We start from the raw sequence: 20608 nt of genomic DNA, 5'->3' as shown, positions 1-20608 counted from the left end.
AAAAATAATAAAAGATTTATATTTCAATGAATTTAATTTAAATATTTTTAAATTATAATTTTTCTTCTTCTTTTTTTTTCTCTATTAACCAATAATAAGTTGTTTTTTTTTTTAAATTTTTACTATTGAAATAAACCAAGGTAAAATATAATAAAGTAAAAAGTTAAGGATAAAGATAATAGGATGAAGTTATATAATTTAACTGTGATACATTATATTATCTTATCACACATCGTAAATTATTTTAAATACATCTTTTTATTATATTTTATGTTGATTAAAGGATAAAATTTCGACACAAATCATTTTATTTGTATATAAAAATTTATAAAAATATTTAAAATGTTCTACTATGTTGTGAGAAAGTAAATGTACGTCCATGGTGAATTATTTGATCAGTTAAATCTTGAGATTCAAGAATATCATTAGCACTATAATCAGTCATTTTCCTTAAAAGAAAAGTCTCACTTTCAGAGGACAAATTTTCAACAACTTCCTCATCTAATATATAACTAGAACTTTGTTGTAAATCCATACCTTCATTTAATGTTAATGGCCATACCTTAAAATATTATTATTAGTAAATTGTTAAAATAAAACAAACTTTTCTTAAAAATGACAATTCAATAGAACTAATATCTTTTTCAGAAATCATAAATAATTTAAAATTTTTGTTAACTAATATTTTATTCCCATTGAATTGTAAAATAATTTCAATTGATGGGTTAAAATTATTTTTTCCATCCTCTTCATTCTTTTTAAGATCATCCTGTGGAATAGAAACATCAATTTCTCTTTCAATTAGATGCATCCAATATATTGGGGGTATACATGGAATATTCACAAAAATTAATTCATTTCCATTACGTAATGCTTTTAATGTATTCATAAGAAGTGACTTATTCATCCATAATTTCTCTAACTCAATTTTATTACTTATATCAGTTTGTTGTATTTTTTTATTACCATTATCTAGTTGTATTTTACAATCATCATTGTTATATATTTTTTTATCATTAACATAATCATTACTATTATTGTTATTATTTTGATTAAGTAATAAAAAATCAATTACTACTGATTGAGGATAAAATTTTAAAATTTTACTTTTTAATAAATCTGTTTGTTTTATTATAAATAAATTATCTTTTTTAGATGTTTCTGGGCAAATTAATGGCCATTCCATCTTCCAGGAGGTATCAATGAAAGCTTCTTTTAAAAAATAATCAATATCTGTAGAAGTTTCATTAAAAGATATACCATGATCTCTAAGTATACTTTTCCATATATTTAATGCACGTAACTTGATATCACTTCCAAGAAATGATGTTAATACACGAAAAGAGGAATAAAGAATAGAATTTCCTTTAAGATTTTTTAACATATCTGAGACTAAAGATAATTTTTCTTTCCAATTATTTATTAAAAAATAAACATTATTAATGATTTTTGAACCTCTAACACGATAATCAAGTTGTTTTCTCAATCTTGATACCTCATACTCACATGCTTTAGTCTCATTTTCAAGATATTGTAATTTTTTAAATATAGTTTCTTTCTTTTTTTGGTAATAAATTATTTTATCATCTAATGTTTTTATTTTTTCATCCATTTGAAGGATAATTTTTTTATTGTCAACTAAATTTCTTTCTGTTTCAATTAGTGTAATAGTAGCCAATAACCATTTACAAAGATAAAATGCTAACTTACTCTCATCAACTATTTGATTAACACGATAAATATTGAATTTAGTGTATCTTTTTAAACTCCCAAGTAATTTATCATCAACGACAGCTGTGTTAAAATTACATAATTTGTCAATCAAACTTTTACTTCTTAAAAATGGTTGACATGAGTTCCAATTTTGAATAGTATTTTTGGTTGGTTTGTAAGATGGTTGTAGTAATATTCTTACACCATCAACTACATCACGTATTATAGCAGATGGTTTTTTGATAAAACTTAATTTTCTAAATTCTTCATAGTCAATTGATAGTAAATTTTTTTTGATATTATCTACTTGAATTAATGGTTTTTCAATTTTTTCTTTTAAAATTTTTTGATGACTAAAAGTTTCCTTTAATGATAAATTTTTATCATTTTCAATATTTTCTAAATTTTTTTTAATTTCATCATACTCTACTCTTTTTTTATTTCTTTCTTTAGATAACATTAAATAAGATAACTCTTCATTATCTAAATCTTTTGCCAAATCATTATTATCAATATTTCCACCAATTTGTGAAAGTTCATTTATCATATTTAATGTTGATATAGCAATACAAAATTCTTTATATTTTGTATATAATTTTGTATATTTTTTATTAAATATTTGAACAAAATTTGATGCTACTTGAAAATTTGATCTTGTTGGTATATTAAAAATTTTTTTCAATGATGTCATATGAATATTATTAACTAATTCTTCAGTATTAAAACATATTTTAAATATAACGTTAACTAAAGTATTTAATTCCTCTTCATTTGGTTTTTCTATTAGATCTTGTAATTGTTTTTCAATGATAACATTAATATCTTTTGGTTTTAAATAAGAAAAATGATTTATAGTACACCATTTAAAATATCTTTCACTGCCTGGTGGTATTAAAAATATAGCATGAACAAAGTCTGAAAATCTTTGTGACAATATATATTTTAATGTTTTAGTATCTTTTATAGCTTCTACTGGTAAAAAATTACATTTTCTTTGACCTGGTAATCTTATATTATTTGCTTGTTCTTGTGTTGCAAGACCTTTTTCTGATTCTATAATTTTTTCTCCTAGTTTTAAAAGTATATCATCAGTAATAAATTCCATAATATCATATGTTTCAAACCATTGTTTTAACATTAAAAAAGAATGATATGATATATTTGGTATATCATCGTCATCAAAATAAAATAATAATGTAATGATAACATTTGTTGATGCTATACTTTCAATACATTTTGTTATACAAATTCTCCATGATTCTTCAAATGCTTCAATTGATAATGTTGATAAATAAACATGTTCAATATGTCCAACTAAAGCAATATTAGCTAATTTGACACAATTTCTTCTTCCAGATCCTCTTTCTCCAACAAAAGCCATATGTTCATTAGACATTCTACAAATTCTCATTATTCTTTGACATTGATTTGCTATGTAATCAGTAATAATTAAATTCATAGGTTTTTTAATATCATTTGATCGATATAATTCATAAACTAAATTACTCATATGACTGGTAAAATCTCCTAAATTATAAAGAAGACCATAAGGTATTCCCTCAATTACATCAATTCCATTACAAACTTCTGTAAATAATAATTCACTAACTCTAAAATTTTTTGATACTTTTAAATTTTCATTTTTTTCTTGATATGTTGTCAAAAATGGTACATGTTCATCATCTTTTAATCCTGTAAATTCATCCATACTAATATCTTCAATTTCATCTTCTTTTTTAAATAAAATTTCAAAAGAACTTTGACAATGTTTTTTTAATGATTTTTCAATTTTTAATAATAAATTATCTTTATCTTTTTGATTATTAAGTTTATCATAACAAACACGAAGAGTTTCATGTACCCATAAACGACAAAATGAATCAAAATCAGGTGTTGTTTCAGGCCAAGAAAACATAGTACCTTTAAGAATTTTTATTGCCATAGATAACATATATTTTTTTGTTGGTAAAATTTCAGTAAAAGTTTTTGTTAATGAACAAACCAAAGATTGGTATTCTGAGGAAAAAGATCGTATATTAAGATGCCAATCAAATACCTCCTCTACAATCTGTTCAATTTCCTTTTCTCTTAAAAAATATAAAGGTATAATATAAAATAATTCGTAAATTATATCATATTTCTTGATGGTAGATATATCATTTTTATTTTGTAATATAATAATAAATTTAACTTTTTCTGCAATATGACACTTTTTAGTTGATCCATTTACCAAAACAGTTGTATGTTGATCTAAAAATAATTCTACTAATGAAATAATATATTCTTCAAATGTAAAATTATCTATAATAAATATTGTTTCATGACTATCAAAATTTTTTTCCATTTCATCAATAACACCATAAAATTTAGATTGAACTTTTGTTAAGTTTAAACGATCAGTTGTATTTAACCATATTATATTATATTTAATTGAATCTTCTTCAAAATATTTAATAAATCTTTTAACAAAAGTTGTTTTACCACATCCTTTTGGTCCATGTATTAATAAATGTTTATTCATTGACTTGAATGCTCTTAAAGCATATGTTAAAAGACGATCAAAATGTGGATATGTTATTATAATTTCTGATAAACTTAATTCTTTATCTAGTATACTTTTAAAGGTAATTTCATTTTTCCATTCAATCCATTTACAAAATTCTAATTGACTTAATTTAAAATCACTAATATTATTTGGTAATGGTACACCAATCATAAAATTATTTTCAGCTTCATCTCCATAAATAGTCATTTGTTTGTTAAATAATTCAATATCATTATCAGATGAATAATAAATTATTATAAAATTTACACCAACTGATGTTATTGTCCACCGTAAAACTTCACCATAATTTGATGATGTAATACTTTTAATATTTTCAATTAAATCTTTTATAATATATTCCATAAGTAAAGAAGGACAAACATAGTGAGGAGGATTAACAAAATTCCATATTGGTTGAATGATAAATTCAAATGTTGAAGCAATAATCTCCATATGTTCAGGAAAATTGATAAATTCATTAATCTTTGATACATATTCAATCCATGAATCAGATAATGTTTGATAAGTTAATCCTTGTAATGATATTGTTTGTACACCACATCTTTTAACCCAATCAATATCACTTTTCTAAAGTAAAAAATTAATAAATTTTAGTAGTATTTTTAATTTAATTTTATTATTTTCAGTTATCAACATTTTGTGACAAATTGCCCATCAAAATTATTGAGATAGAGTAATTTGTCACAGCGTTGGCGTATCAATGTAACAATAAATTATTTAAAAGAAAAAATATATTAACTTGATTGTTAAGTAACAATAATTATATGAATATTTCAAAACACTGATTAATAGTAATTTAATTATCATTAATTATGTAAGAAATAAATTTTATAACTTACATTTATATCACTGGTTCCTGGTAAACAAAGAAATATTTTTAAGTTGTTTGATATAAGATAATTTGAGCCATCAGGTAATGTTAAATATGGACCGGGAATGATATAATTTTTAATTTCATTATTATTTGAAGAAATAGATATATCTTCAAGTGAACCTTCTGATATAGTATTTCTCTCTTTTTCATTATGTAAAGTTATATTTTTTGTAAAAAGAGAACTAAAAAAAGGAAAATTTTCAGTAAAATTTCTACTTCCACAAAAAATTAAAAATTTATTTTTTGTTAAAGATGAATTTTGAATAGAATTTATTGTTTTTAGTAAATAACCCTCAGCTGGTTCACCAAATTCAGAACATGAATGTAAAAGTTGATAAGGAGACATTGCATCAAAATAAATCCATTTACATAAATAATCTTCATTTTTCATCATTTCTTTTAATGTTGATTTAGATCCTTGACCAATAAAAGCAATACAATTTTCTTTACCAATCAAAGTACCATCTACTAATTGTGAATTGATATCTTGAAAAGATGATATTTTAGAATCATTAGAAGTATGACTTGCTGAACTTGTACTACGTCTACGTTGTAAAATTTTAGAAGAATTACTTAATCTCATTCCTAAAAATTTTGTAGTTTCTGAATTTGATGGTTTAAGAAAACTTGAAAGACTCTCAGCAACAGATTTTGGAGATTTAATTGAAGTTATAGAATATCTTGGTACATTTGTTATACTAAATGATGATAATCTTCTAGCAGATGTAGGTGTTTGGATAACATCTTGTGAAATAGATATTTCTGCATTTGAATTTAATTGAGAAGAACTATTTCTTGTTTTTAAAGAAGTAGAATTAGTGTTTTCACGATTACCATGTAATTGATCTCCAATATTTGTTAATTCAACAAAACAATGATTTTGAATAAAACTCTCTTCTTTTGTTGGATATAAAGATATAAGAATAAGATTAGGACAAGGTTCATTAGAAAGAAGTTTATTAATTCTACTAAAAAGTAATGAACGAACATTAGGCATTAATTGTTCATAATTTTCTAAAATTAAAAGAATTGAATGTTGTTTAAGAGCTCCTAACATATGATTAATTGCATCTTCTGTTATAAACTTATGACAATTTACAAAATGTAATTCAGAGAAAGTTAGAAACTGTAACTGTTCAGCAAACAGTCTTCCACTATAACAATTACCTCTTATTATAGGTACTTTACCTTGACTCCAATTAGAAGCAAAATTTAAAGAAATATTCAAATGTTTTTTTTCATAGTTAAGAGTAGGAATAAAATTAATTATTGCTGAAATTTCTTTTCTATCACCTTTACTTAACAATTTAAAATGATTACGATCTGTTAATAGATAATTAAATGATGATTCACTACTACTTTTTTTACTATAACGATAATATAAAATTTTTGATAATCTTGGAATGTATCTTTCCTCCTCCATATTTGACATAATACTCCGACTATCAGTTTTATTTGAAAAGTTGTAAGCTAATTCACAAATTTTGTTATTAATTGCCTGTTCAAGTTTAAGTATTTTTTCAACTAAAGGTAAATTTGTATTATTTTCATCAAGTTTAACTTCATCACGATTAATAAGTATTTCTTGATCATCTAAACTTTTAACTAATAAATATTTACCATTTGATACAAGTTTAATTTCTTTTGTATTATAAAAACATAATTTTCTAACTCTTTCCAAAAATCCTTCAATTGGTTCATCTTGCAATAATGTAAGTAAATCCATAACAGATATCAAACTTAATCTTATGGAAGATTTTCTTATCTCCTCTAAAAATTTCTTGAATCTTACCATTAATTCAAATAAATGTTTTTGTGCTAAATCAATCCAACATTTAACATGTTTGCCATCTTTAAATTTTAATACTAAAGGATCTTCTTTTACAAGCTTTTCAAGAAGTTTAAAATATTTTGCACATATTCTAAATTCATGAAATTCTTTATGCAACACTTTAACATTATGTTTAATAACTGGAGCAAGTGTTTTCCACCTGGTTAGACATAACCTCCATTTAGTTGCAATATCTAAAACATCTGATAATTGTTTGAACCATAATTTAGTTTCTATATTGAATGGTGAATTTAAATCTGAATCAAGTTTTTCATTTTTTATAAATGATTCCAAAATTGAAATATCCTTAGTAACTGTTGATATTATAAAATTTAAATTAGAAGGTAAACTCAATTTCCAAAAACTATTCATTTCAAGAGAAATAGTTTGTGTTGACCAAAAATTATTTAATTTAACAAGTTGATCATTTACAATTCCTTCACGTTCAGCAACAAAACTTATTGGTTTCAAAAATTGAACAAAATTATAAAGATTTAGATTACAAATTTCTTTGACTGTTGCATTGATATATTGAGAAAAATCTATATTAATGATATCTGATATTTTAATCCAATGACGTTCTTGGAAACGATTACTTGAAAGTATTTCAATTATTGGAAAAGTATGTTTGAATTTTTCAATATCTAATTGTAATTGAATGCAAAAATGTCGTGAAGCACGGTATCCTTCTAAATCTGAAGATAAATCATTTAACTGTTCCAAAAAATATTCTGCTTTAATTTTTGCTTCCTGAACATTAGCATTATATCTTAAACGACTATGATAATCATTTTGATATTCTTGAAAATCGATTGTTAGTTTATAAAGTTTTTCAAGATTATTCATATGTTCATTTAATGCCTCACATTGATAAAATTTACTCTCCGTAAAATCTACTGCTTTTTCATAAATGTTTAAAGTTTTTATATTATCTAACAATTTTTCTAAGACTGGCCGCAATTCTTTTAAGTTTTTAATATATTCTTCTACTTCTCCTGGAACTGAAAATGTATTAAAAATTTTTAGTTTTTCTACTATAGTGTAAGCATTGTTTTTAATTATTAATTGTTGATTCTAAAAAAAATATGTTTGAAAAATAAAATAATTTTAAAAAAAAATTATAAAGATTGTAAATTGATGTTTTATTGGCTGATTTTTTTTTCACAAAAAAGAATTTAAAAAAATACAATAAAAAGCACAGTTAAAACTACCTTTTAATTCATAAACAATATATAGTTGAAGAATTAAATTTTCACTGAGAGAATCACATAAATTTTTTATAAACATTAATTATTGTAAAAATAAAAGGAAAAAAATTTAACAACAAGTATTTTTTTATTATAATAAATATAACTAAAATTACTTAATTTAATCTGAGAATAAATAAAAATGGTAGCATTCATAATATTTTCAAAAAAAATTAATTATTCCTTAAATGGAAAAATCAATTTTAAAATTTATAAATACAAAAAGTAAGCCCGATGCGGGGCTCGAACCCGCGACAGCCAGATTAAGAGTCTGGTGCTCTACCGACTGAGCTAACCGGGCTGCGAATGCCACCATTTTTTCATTATCGAAGAATTATATGTTAAAATTATATATTTTAATATATGCTAAGAGAAAAAAATAAAATAAAGCATATGATATAAAATCTATTATTCTAATTTTATTTAAATTGAATATTGTAATTTTTAGTCATGAATAATGGCAATAAAAAAAAATAATGTACTTATAAAATGTTAATATTTCTTAATACGGCAAAAATATGTCAGCCTCATCCCGGGCTCGAACCGAGGACCTTATGATTAGAAGTCATACATTCTATCCAACTGAACTAATGAGGCTTGGGGGTACAAAAACCTTTCTCATTTATTAACAATAATAGTAAATATATTTGTAAAAATAAATATAAGTGAATAATATAAATGTTATATAAATAAATTTAAAAAAAAGAAAAAATTCAAAAAAATTGTATCAATTTCTTTCTTAATTTGAATTATTGAATATATAAGTAAGCATTAATTTAGATTATACTTTCTAAAATAATGAATTTTTTTTTTGGTTTACAACACACAAATTTGATATGATATTTGAGTAGTTAAAATGTAAGAAATTTTAAGAAATACAGTTAACATATAAAACTTACTTTAACAAATTGATGAAATATATTAATTCTTCGTTGAATGAACATTTCATGTTCACGAAACTTTCCTTCTAATTGGAGATACAAGGATATAATTTCAATCATTCTAACTTCTTCAAAACCATCAAAACCAAGCAGTTCTAAAATATTATGCATATTTTCAATTAATCTAGATAATTGGGAAATTGTATCATTAATTACACCACAACGCATTTTCTTAACTTCATATCTATTTTTTAACATAATCTCTGGTTTGACGCTTCTTAATGAAAGACATTTATAAATTGAAAAAATTTTCTCATAAAAATTCATTGAATTATTGCGAAAATCGTTAATCATTTCATCATAGTATAGTTTTAACTTACTATCAATTTTTTCCTGAATCATGGAGACAACTTTTTCCATATTTATATAAAAAGGTCCCGATTTTACAAATCGTTCATTAAAACATAATTTTTGTTTTAGCTTGGAATAATAAACATAAGCTTCTATCTTTCTATCACTTTCAATTTCTTTATCAGAATTATCATATAAAACTAATTCTGAATAGTCATTTAATGAAGAAGAATGTAATATTTTTTCAACATCTGCATAAATATCAACAATATTTTCACACAAAAATTCCCACTCATCAATATCTTCAATTGATATTTTAACGTGATTCAAATAACATAATTCCTTTATTGGGGCTTTTAAATCTTCTTTTATTTTATCGTTTTGAAGATAAAGTTGGTTATTGTTTACTAAACATTCGACATATATAATTCCATCACTACTTCGTAAATTTTCAAGATATTTTATTATTGTATGATAGACAATGCGTGTCATTTCATGTTCTAACCCAATTTCAGCAAGTCGACTATTTACATTATCTATTGAACAATAAAGTTCCTCTTCTAAAGCTTTTTTGAATTTAACAATAGTTTCAAAAATCAATATTTTAATTTCGGATGCTGTTTGAAATTGATTTTTTGCAGTATTTAAAATTGCATTCCACTCAAATATTAAACACTTTCTTTTTTCTACAAAGTCTCTTATTAATTTTCTAGTGTAGCTTGAAGTTTTAATTAAACAAAACTTTTTTTTCTCCATGGATACATCACTCCTACAAGCATTAACTTTATTTGACCATTCTTTGATAAATGAAGTGTAAATACCTTTTTTGCTTTCAATAATAGCTAGTCTCTCGGCAGACCCAATCCATATTTGGCATTCTTTAATAATTTCATTTGTAAACTTAGACAATTTTGTGGACGTTAAATTGCTTTCAAAAGTAACATTACTACAACAAGATACTAAACTAGATGCTTGTTCTGATAAAAAATAATCTGGTTTTGATATACTGTACATGTGATAAAATTTTTGATCATTCTCAATGTTATTAAAAGGAAATTTTTTTACACAATTGTACCAAACAATAGCATAAGCAGCATCTGTTGAAGTAGATGTTGAAAATATTTTTTTAATTTGAGCCTCTTCAACGCATTCATCTATATACCATTTAATTAATTTATTACGAATTAACTTGTTAGGTTTTTTTTGTCTTCTTTTATCAATTTGGTTGTTTAGAAATTTTGGAATATATCCTGTTGCAAGATTATGAAAAGTAAAAGTTTTTCCAGTAATTTTATCTGAAAAAAATAATTGATTTATAATTTTGAAAGTATATAACATACCAGTAAATTTAAATTTTATAATAGTAGGTGTTCCATCAACATCTGGAATTTTTTCAGTAATTTTTCTTCCATGATTTTCATTAAAATTCATTTTGTATAAAATAAATGTAAAACAAATTTTATGAAAATTTAAGAATAGTTGAAAAAATCATTGAACCATATGAATTAACAGAGCATAACAGATTTATGTAAATACAATATGCTTAATAAATTGAAATAAGTGTAGAATAAGATAATTTATTTTAAAATAAAAAATTCTATCAAAATATTCAAATCAAAAATGCAAATTTAAAAAATTTTTATATTTAAAATTCTTTAAAATATTTCTAAACATAATTATAAAAGTGTATATTCTCTTTTAGTAGTATTAAATATTGGTATCAAAAACAAAACTTTTGTAATCATTTTTCTTGTACAACTTTATTATTATTTCACTTAAAAAAATAATTATATTTATCTTTTTTATAATTTATCAAAAAACATTTTAGTTAATTTCACAATCAGATAATAAATGAAATTAAAAAAAAATTATCAATGATCAAAACCTTTAAAATATTTAACAAGTATTTGTAATTATGCATTTGTATTATTGTTTAATTTAATTTCTTTTTTTATTTAAACTTTCCAACATTCAACTTAAGTACGGTTGTTTGTAATAATAAGACGGAACAGTGGAGACATATTATTCCAATATAGAAAATTACAAGCATGAAATCTCCAGCAAATGTATGTTTATTTTCTATCATTTAATTTTATTTTTCATTTTAGCATTCTAAGTATAACAAGCATTCTCCTAGATCAAATGATAATCATGATAAAAGCTCAACAAAACATATAGAAGGTTCAAGATCATCAAGTCGAAGTCCAGAGACAAAAAGAAAATGTGGAGAAATGAGGGGAAGAGGTGAAAAGAATCTAGAAATGAAGACATGGGTTGGGCGATCACCAGAATCAATAACACATGATGATGATGTATTTGTTTGGAAAAAAAAATATGCTCAAGATGGTAAGAAATATTCAGAAAAAGAGTTAAGAGAAAAAGCTGAACAATGTCGAAGAGAAAATAATCAAGAAATTGAAGAATTAAGGAGAAAACGAATGAAACGTGAAAAAGAACGTGAGGCACGTGAAAATGATCTTAGAAAAAAAAAGAATGATGAATGTTTCTTTTCTTCAAAAGAAGAAGAGAAATTTGCATTAAAACAGGCACGACTTCGACTTATGACTCGTTTACAAAATGGAAATCCATGTCCTATTGATTATTTAGCTCGTCTTATATTTTGGGATCAACGAGATTTTGAAGAACTCGATATTACTACTTTTCAAGATCCGATGGGGGTTTTAAAAAATCTTAACATTGATCAACTAGAAGATGTAATAGAAGATGTAAAAATATGTAAATTAATTGACAATAATGAAAATCCAGTCTATTGGAACGATATAGATGTTGTCGCCAAGCATTTTCTTAAAAAAAATACCACTAATGAAGAGAATATTAATGATGTTGTACAGAAGAATATTATTAGTACATTTAGCGATAAAAATTTAAAACAACTTTTAGAAATGGAAAAACAATTAACAAAAAAAGTTCAAGATAAAAATTGTACAAATCCAGATTTTTGGTACACAGTTATAGGACGATTAAATTATTCTATTGCAAAACTAAGATTAAAAGATATTTATACAAGTATTATGAAAAAACAAGTTGAAAAAATTAAAAAAATACAAGAAAATGAACTTTGTAAAGATGAGGACGCTGAAATTAATATGTCAGAAGTTTTATCAAATCTTACATTTGCAGAAGTTCATCAATTAAATGAAAAAATACCATTTGATATTACAGAATTAATAGGCGAAGACAAAGATAAAGTTAATAGGTTATGGAAAGTTTTGAATAGAAAACAAACACTTTTTGCTGCAATTAAATTATATGAACTTTATAATTTTCAGCCTTGTGTTGTTAATGAGTTATCAGTCATTCCAAATATTCCAGTTATTGAAGAAAATAAATTTTATGATGAAATTAAATCTAAGCAAAAAGTTCAAAGTAGTATTAATGAAAACAATATGTCAAACAATGAAGATTTTGAAGTAAAAGATGAAGACTTTGATGATGAAATTGATTTAGGTAATAAAGCAATCTCTTGGACTGATAAATCAGTTCAGGCAAAGAAACCAAAATACACAAATATTGTTAGAACAGGTTATGACTGGAATCGTTATAACAGAACTCATTTCACGTTTGAAGATCCTCCACCAAAAATTGTTCAAGGCTATCGCTTTACAATTATGTATGATGAATTATTAGATCCAACTAAAACTCCACAATTTACAGTTGTTCCAGATCCAAATGATGAAGAATTTGCTACAATTACATTTAAAGCCGGCCCTCCATATATGGATATAGCTTTCAAAATTGTTAATAGAGAATGGCAGGTATTACACAAAAAAGGATTTGAAGCTAAATTTTCAAAAGGAATTTTCCGTCTTTCATTTTTCTTCAAAAAATATCGTTACAGACGTTAAACTTTTTTTTTTTATTTTATTTGAAAATAAATAAAATATTTTTTCTTTAGTATTGTTTTCCAATAAAATTAATAAAAAGTGATAAAGAACTTAATAAATAAAAAAAATATTTTTTTTTGTTTGTAAATATATTTATATATATAGTTCTCTGGGATACTTTTAATTCTTTGAGTAATTTTAATCTATAGTTTTTTATCATTATACTACTAAACTTTGCATAATAAAATCAAGAATTATTTATTTCCATATTATTTAAATTTATTACGATAATAATAAAAAAAATTACATAAAAAGCATTACAAAATTAAGCATTTCCATCTGTTTATTTTATAATTCTTCGCTTTCAATAAATCCATTTGTAAAAACTCTAAGCATGAAACTAGCCTCTTCATTTGGTTCAAAAGTAGATGGAACAATAACGTAATTTCCTGGAGGTACACGGAATCGAGCAGTCATCTCGCGAAGGTTGATGAAAGACGGTGAACGGGCACAGGATTTGTTTGCTGCAAAGAAATCTTGACTAAGTCTTCCATCAATACGTCCAGCCTGAAATAAATAAATTTGTAAAAAAATTATTTTAAGATAATGGCCAAAATAAAAAACTATTACATGTGACAAAAATAAAATATAAAAAAAACACACTAAATAACATTAAAAATATGATAGCGTTAAAAAAAGTGTACTAAAAGAGCACACACACCACTCAATTTTTAACTTACATCTCTACCAACCTATAATTTTATCAACATGATAGTATGTTTTTTAATGTTTATGTAAATAAAAATTTATTATTTTTTTTAAAATAAAAACTTACATCATAAATAGCAAAGCCGATTGCTAAATTATCTAATCCTTTGTGTCTTAATTCTCTTCTGTATTTTTGCATCACAGCAACGATAACTGTGCATAAATCATCATCATCATCAGGATCAGAATCAGTTAATTGTATTCTATACTGTGGATTCAATGGAAATGTGCGAAGATAATTTCTACAACCACCGGCAGTTTCATTTGCAATCCATTGACCCTCATGAACTATTGGTGACCATTTTGGTGTTGAAGTTTGAACACCTGTCATGCTTGCAATCTCATCCATAACATCTGGACCAAGATTACAAATTTCCATTTTTTCAAAGTTTCTCATAAAGTCATCAAATGACATCCAAAATTCTCCATCAGTTTCAAACTTTAATCCCATTTCTCTTCTTTGGCTTTCACCAACATAATCCCATTCACTGGATCCATCAGACCAAGCACCATTCCATTCAGATTCATTACCCCATGGATTACGAATACGAAGTATACATGTTTGTCCTCCTGGTCCATTAACCATTCTACATGCTGTAATAGAATAAGCATGTCCTTTAATTAATCCATTTGGTAATCTAGCTTCCCAACTGTATGGATCAGCTTCAATTGAACATCCAAAAAGTGATCCCAATTCAAAACCAGTCATAATCATTTGAAGTAAATTTTTGGGTGGATTATTTATATCAACAAATTCAGTTAAACCACCAGTAAAATCTTCAAGTGCCTCTGATGTAGTACCACCTTTAAGAGATTCATAACTTCCATGAAGTTTTGCATAAGCTTTCTCTAAAAGAGCACTCCAAAATTCATTGTTATCTTTAGAATGCATATAGAGTAATTCTCCATTATGAGTTGGGAGACGATCATCAATGACAACATCAACCCAACGACCATAATGCCAAAATTGGAAATGGAAAATTCCAGCATAATTATCAGTGAAACTTTGATCTGGTGGGACAACTCTGTAAAACAATTCATCTCTTAATGTTAAACAAGCAGCTGCAGCAAGAAGCCAACAATCTCCAAGTTCTCCTTGAATTACATCAAATCTTGATTGATTATTAATAATTAATTGTGGATCTTTTACAATTTCTCCTGGACGTAACCAATCAACTTTTTTGTCTGGTCTTTTTGAAAAGAATAAGGAAGAATCTTCAGCTAAAAATTCAGGATCTTCAAAAAGAATCTTTTGTTCTAGACATCTATCACGTTCAGCATAAAAATCAATTCCACCAGCTGAGTCATAAGGTGATGGAGCAGAACCGCCTCCTCTTGGAGATGGTGGTACATATGGATCAACATCTCTTTTATAATTTCCAGAAATAATATTATCCAAAACAATTTTTCCAATATTTGATAAAGAATTATCTTTACCTCCAAGATCAAAAAGAATATTTCCAGCAATTGATCCTATCATTTTTCCAGTAGCAGGGTCAATATTTAAAAATTTGTGTCCAGCCATTCCAACTAAATCACCAAGTAAATTAACAACACCACCTCTTAGAGCATTGGATTTTATGTTACCACCTCCGCCACTGAATCCACCGCGATTTCCGCCACCACCACCGATTAAAGATCCAATAAGGTTTCCAACATCTAAACCTCCTAAAATAAATATAATCAAATGAATTCAATAAAATTTTCAAATTCTAATAACCTTTACCACCACCACCAACACTATTAATTAAATTTATAATCATACTTAAATCATTCGTATTGAAGCCACCACTTCCAAAACCTTAGTATGTAAAAAAAAAATTACTACATTGGAATTTAAAAAAATTGGAAAAAATAAAATAAAAAATTAGGCAAAAAAAAAAAGACAAAATAACAAAGGCAGGTTAATATATATAAAGAAGTTTTTTTTAAATAAAATGCTCACCAGTATTATTAGAATTATTATCATTTTTTTTAGAACCTCCGTTAAAAATATCTCCAATAAACGAGGAGATTTTATCACGTTTCCTAGTTTTTTCATTGTCATTACCACTATTTCCTGAATTTCCATCATAATCTAACAAAAATAAGATAGTATACTATATAAGTGTAAGAGGGAAAAAAAGTTATTTTAAAAAAAAGGGAAAAATAAATGAATACTTACCACTACCCCTATTATTTAAACCATTTCTTAATAAATCTCCTAATAAATTACTTAAATCATTATTACCATGATTACTAGATGAACCTTTAATAAAATTACAATAGTTAAAAAAAAAACAAGCAAAAATTAAGCATTACAAACAAATAAAAAAATTATTTGTAAAGCATACCTTTACCACTGTTACCTCCAGAATCACGATTACCACCACTGTTACCACCTCCACCACCTATAAGTCCTCCAATTATATTACCAAAGTCATTTCCACCACTGTTTCCTCCTAAAAGAAAAAAAAAATCCTAATTTCAATGGCAAAATAGAGCAAATAAACCTCCTCCGGATAAAAAATTTCCAGCTAAACCACCTAAAATATCTCCAGCACCTCCTCCAACTTTATCACGAATAAAATTTCCAGCAATATTTCCAATTAATCCATTAAATTGATCTGGTTGTAATTCAACTTTCGAAAAATCTTCTTCTACGTCATTACCCATTTTAGAATATTGGTTTGTCACTACTTTTACACTTTCTCCTTGATCAATGTTTCTTGAGTTACCTTCTTTATAATCAACTACAAAATTATAATTAAAATGTATGTAATATAAAGTTAAAAATAATTATAAATATATATATTTATTAATAAAATAAAATGACAACATTCAAAATTAAAGAAAAAAAAAAAGAAGAAGTTAATTTAATTGAATGTTTAAACAAGTATATGATAATATAATCTATAGAAGTAAGAGAAATAATCAAAATAATAACTATGTAATTTTTTTTATTGATAACAATATTAAAAAGAACTCAGAAAGAATATTTATTTTAGATGTGGATAAATGAATACTATATGACCTAGAAAAAGTAGTTGATTAATGTATACATTAATTTATAACAATGTATGTCAAAATATTTCTTACCTTTCAAAGTACATAAATAAGTTTTATCAATTGAATATATATATATATATGGTTGGCAATTGTCAGGAAAAAAAAAATAAAATAAATGATATATAAATATGTTTAAATTTTAATAAAATAGAAATGAAGAGAGAAAAAGAGTAATATAAATTATTGGAAAAAAAAATATATGTATATTTTAAAAGGGTTACAAAAAAATAAAAATTTATTTTTACATTATGTTATTTTAAAAATTTTATATATATTTTAAAATTTATACACATAATTCATAAACAAAACAATTTTTTTAACAAATGATAAAAAAAATATAGAAGGATGTCTATTATTATATATTTGTTATTGCAATTACATTTTATATAATTAAAGTTTTCAAATGCGTACCAAAGAATTGAAACTTAACAATTATTACTTATTAAAAAAAAACATTTTTTTAACTACATTGTTAGTCATATTTAATTTTTTTTTCTAATTAATATTTATGATTAATAATTTAAAAGAAATATTATGAAAACGATTCAAAAGTAAATCATTTATGACTTTTTTTTTCATATTATACTAAAATATGTATTAAAACAAACAAAAAGTATAAGTTAATTCTACATTGAATAAAATAAAAAGCGGAAAAAAAATAAAAAATTTTATATATATAAGTTGTAGTTTATCGGAGGTTAGATTATTTTCCACTTGACTAAAAATGACTATTATTATATGGTAAACAAAGCTTTAAAATTTAATTGATATTGGTTAATTACTTTATTAATCAATCTAATATGATACAACTAATACACATAATATAATTTTAACCTATCTAAATTAAGTATTATAATAAATCAAATTCTACATTTTAATACTATGAATAATTGATTAACTTTATTATAAATAAATAAAAAATGGAACAAATAAAAATAAAATCTTATTAGAATGAATATTGATATATATATTACAACACATACATTGACAGTGACAATGTTAAAATTAATAATAACAAATAAAAACTCTACATAGTCTTTTAAAATAAATATCATTTTTAGAAATATATTTCTAAAAAAAAAAAGATAATGTAAAAGTTATACATCTTTAACAAGGGAAAAAAAAAACAAAATATTTCATTAAAAAATGTTTGAATATTTTAAAAAAAAAGTCTTTATTTTTTATTTTACTTACGACTTAAACAACAACTTAAGCAATTCATTTTTATATATAATATAAAATTATTTTTATAAAAATATTACTTTGTTTATTAATTAATATCATCCACTGGAAATGATTAAATAAAGTTAAATAGTTCTTTTTTTTTAACTATTAATCAATTTGTAGTTACAATTAATTATATAAATAAAATGTTATTTCTTTTTAAAAAAAATAAAGTTTAGTGATAAGATATTTTGTAAAGCTATTTTTAAAAATAAATGGCCAAACATTTAGAAAGGACTAGAGATAAGAAAAATGTATTTATAACTTGGGAGCTTGTGATATTTATCTGATATTGATTTTATATTATAATTTTGCCACATTTAAAAATCAATCTTTAAAATATCTTGTTAATATGTTTATATAATATGATACAGATGTTTTTTTTTTAAATAATATATAATTACACTAAAATAAAAGACGTTTATTTTTTGATTTTTTTAAATCATTTTAGTGGAATAAAAAAAAATTTATCTCACAAAGTATTGTTTTTGTATTGTAATGGGTGATGCTTCTGTATATGTAAATGTTAAAAAAGTTATCACTCAATAACACTATTATATATTTTTTGTCAATAAGTTGAACTAATTTTTTTTATAGTATTACAAAATTTATTTCATAAAATTTTGTTTATTAGTAAAAAATTTAAGAAAATATTTTTAGTTATTCTTTTGTTTGTACAAAAATGACCTAAAAGAATGAAAAATGAAATAATTTTTTTCTTTCTATGTAAGGAATTCTTATTTCAAACCTAACAATACATCAGATATCTTAATAATCATTTTATAAATAATTCATACTTTTTGGATTTAGAGTATACATTTGATTGAAAAATTAATGTAAGGTCTGTGATATAAATAATAAAGAAATCTAGATGTAAAAATTTTGATTTGAATTGTATGACTATTACAATATGATCAAATTTATATAATACCATAAAACATTTATTGAATTTATCAAAAGAAAGGTAAACTCTAACTTGGAATAATTCGTAAAATGTTTTTCATAATCCAATGTATATGTATTAATCTTTTTCATAAAATATTAGATATTTGATAAAGATTTGGTTTATTTTGAAGAAAAAATACATAAAAATTTTAAGTAATGTATAATTTTCAGAAGTGAAAAAAGTTTAAAGTTTATTAACAGTATAATTAAAGACAATTTTATTTTGTCTATTTAAAGTAATGGAAATATTTAATAATTTTTCAATAAAAATGATTAACTATTGATTCCAATTTTATCAAAAATGTTAACTTTTAATTAATTTAACATATATTAAATAAATTTAAGAAAAAAAACTATTTATCTTTAATGTAAATAATAATTATTATTATTTATTACAATAGAAATTATTATAGTAAGATTAAAATATTATTTTTATAAAATAAAAAAAAGACTTACGCCACTAACGGTTCCCAGGAGGTCTCCCATCCAAGTACTAAGATAGCTCGCAGCTGATTCACTTCGGAGATCGGACGGGATCCGGTGCATTCAGCAGGATATGAGCGTAAGACACTACTGCCACTTTCTATCTTTCTCTTTTAAATTATATTTATCATTCTACACTGCAATGTAAGGGTTGATAATTATATTGAAAATTTATACATACAGATATTGTAATAAAATTTTAAAAGTAATTCATTATTGATATAAGTTATTATTTCAATTTTTTTTATTAAAATTACTTTTTTTAATTGTTAAATTTTTTTTTCAAATAAAAAATTAAATAAATTGTAAAATGTAAAGATTTTTAAATATGATAATAAAATTATTTTATACTAGTTACAAGTAAAAATAATAATCAATTTAAGTCATTTGTTCATTGTAGTAAAAAAAGATTATTTAAAGTTTTTATTTTAATTAATTATAAAAACACAATATTTTGTGTGTGCTCGTGACAAAACAATTTATTATAAAATGATATTATAATATATAAATTATTAATTTATAGTTATTTTTTCTTCTTCAAGTAATGTTTGTACTAATTTCATAAATTTATCATATATTTCAGCATTTACAGAAACTATCCGATTTTTGAAATGCTCATAAAGAAAAGATAGAGCAAAAAAAAATTGATTTGGAGTTTGAACTGCCTTGTAGCGACGTTGTCTGATATAGTCTAAACATTTAATAGGATCGAATGATTTTTTTAATTTAATCATATCAATCATATAGATTATTAATGCAAGTGTACCAGTTCTTCCTACACCTGAACTACACTGAATCATTAAATAATCATTTTTGTTCAATTCAATTAATC

At 23.6% G+C, this 20608-nt stretch overlaps 4 protein-coding genes across 4 annotated transcripts in view; 1 reads left to right on the top strand and 3 right to left on the bottom strand.

Moving 5' to 3' along the window:
* Positions 1 to 337: 337 nt before the first annotated feature.
* SRAE_2000293400 (Dynein heavy chain, domain-2 and P-loop containing nucleoside triphosphate hydrolase domain-containing protein) lies at positions 338 to 10894 on the bottom strand (the record flags this gene model as incomplete). The annotated part of the gene is made up of 5 exons (XM_024654068.1): positions 338 to 562; positions 605 to 4846; positions 5119 to 8058; positions 9131 to 10758; positions 10804 to 10894. The coding sequence occupies 5 exons, from the start codon at positions 10892 to 10894 to the stop codon at positions 338 to 340; spliced, it is 9126 nt and encodes a 3041-aa protein (XP_024507476.1).
* A 617-nt stretch (positions 10895 to 11511) lies between these two features.
* SRAE_2000293300 (Cactin) lies at positions 11512 to 13329 on the top strand (the record flags this gene model as incomplete). The annotated part of the gene is made up of 2 exons (XM_024654067.1): positions 11512 to 11529; positions 11572 to 13329. 2 exons carry the CDS (start codon positions 11512 to 11514, stop codon positions 13327 to 13329), a joined length of 1776 nt encoding a protein of 591 aa, XP_024507475.1.
* A 327-nt stretch (positions 13330 to 13656) lies between these two features.
* Positions 13657 to 18346, bottom strand: SRAE_2000293200 (Calpain-2 catalytic subunit; the record flags this gene model as incomplete). Its single annotated transcript, XM_024654066.1, has 8 exons — positions 13657 to 13875; positions 14144 to 15744; positions 15797 to 15877; positions 16022 to 16153; positions 16241 to 16324; positions 16410 to 16517; positions 16569 to 16808; positions 18319 to 18346. The coding sequence occupies 8 exons, from the start codon at positions 18344 to 18346 to the stop codon at positions 13657 to 13659; spliced, it is 2493 nt and encodes an 830-aa protein (XP_024507474.1).
* Positions 18347 to 20598: 2252 nt separating this feature from the next.
* Positions 20599 to 20608, bottom strand: part of SRAE_2000293100 (Protein-tyrosine phosphatase, receptor/non-receptor type domain-containing protein) — a gene marked incomplete at both ends in the record, with an annotated part of 3265 nt that continues 3255 nt past the window's right edge. The window contains one exon of the mRNA XM_024654065.1: positions 20599 to 20608. This exon is cut by the window's right edge and continues 40 nt beyond it. Coding sequence (XP_024507473.1) covers positions 20599 to 20608 — 10 coding nt within the window.

This window comes from Strongyloides ratti, assembly GCF_001040885.1.
Source record: "Strongyloides ratti genome assembly S_ratti_ED321, chromosome : 2".
NCBI lineage: Eukaryota > Metazoa > Nematoda > Chromadorea > Rhabditida > Strongyloididae > Strongyloides > Strongyloides ratti.
Note: the sequence above shows the minus strand (reverse complement) of the source record. Positions and strands in the feature narration are given on the sequence as shown.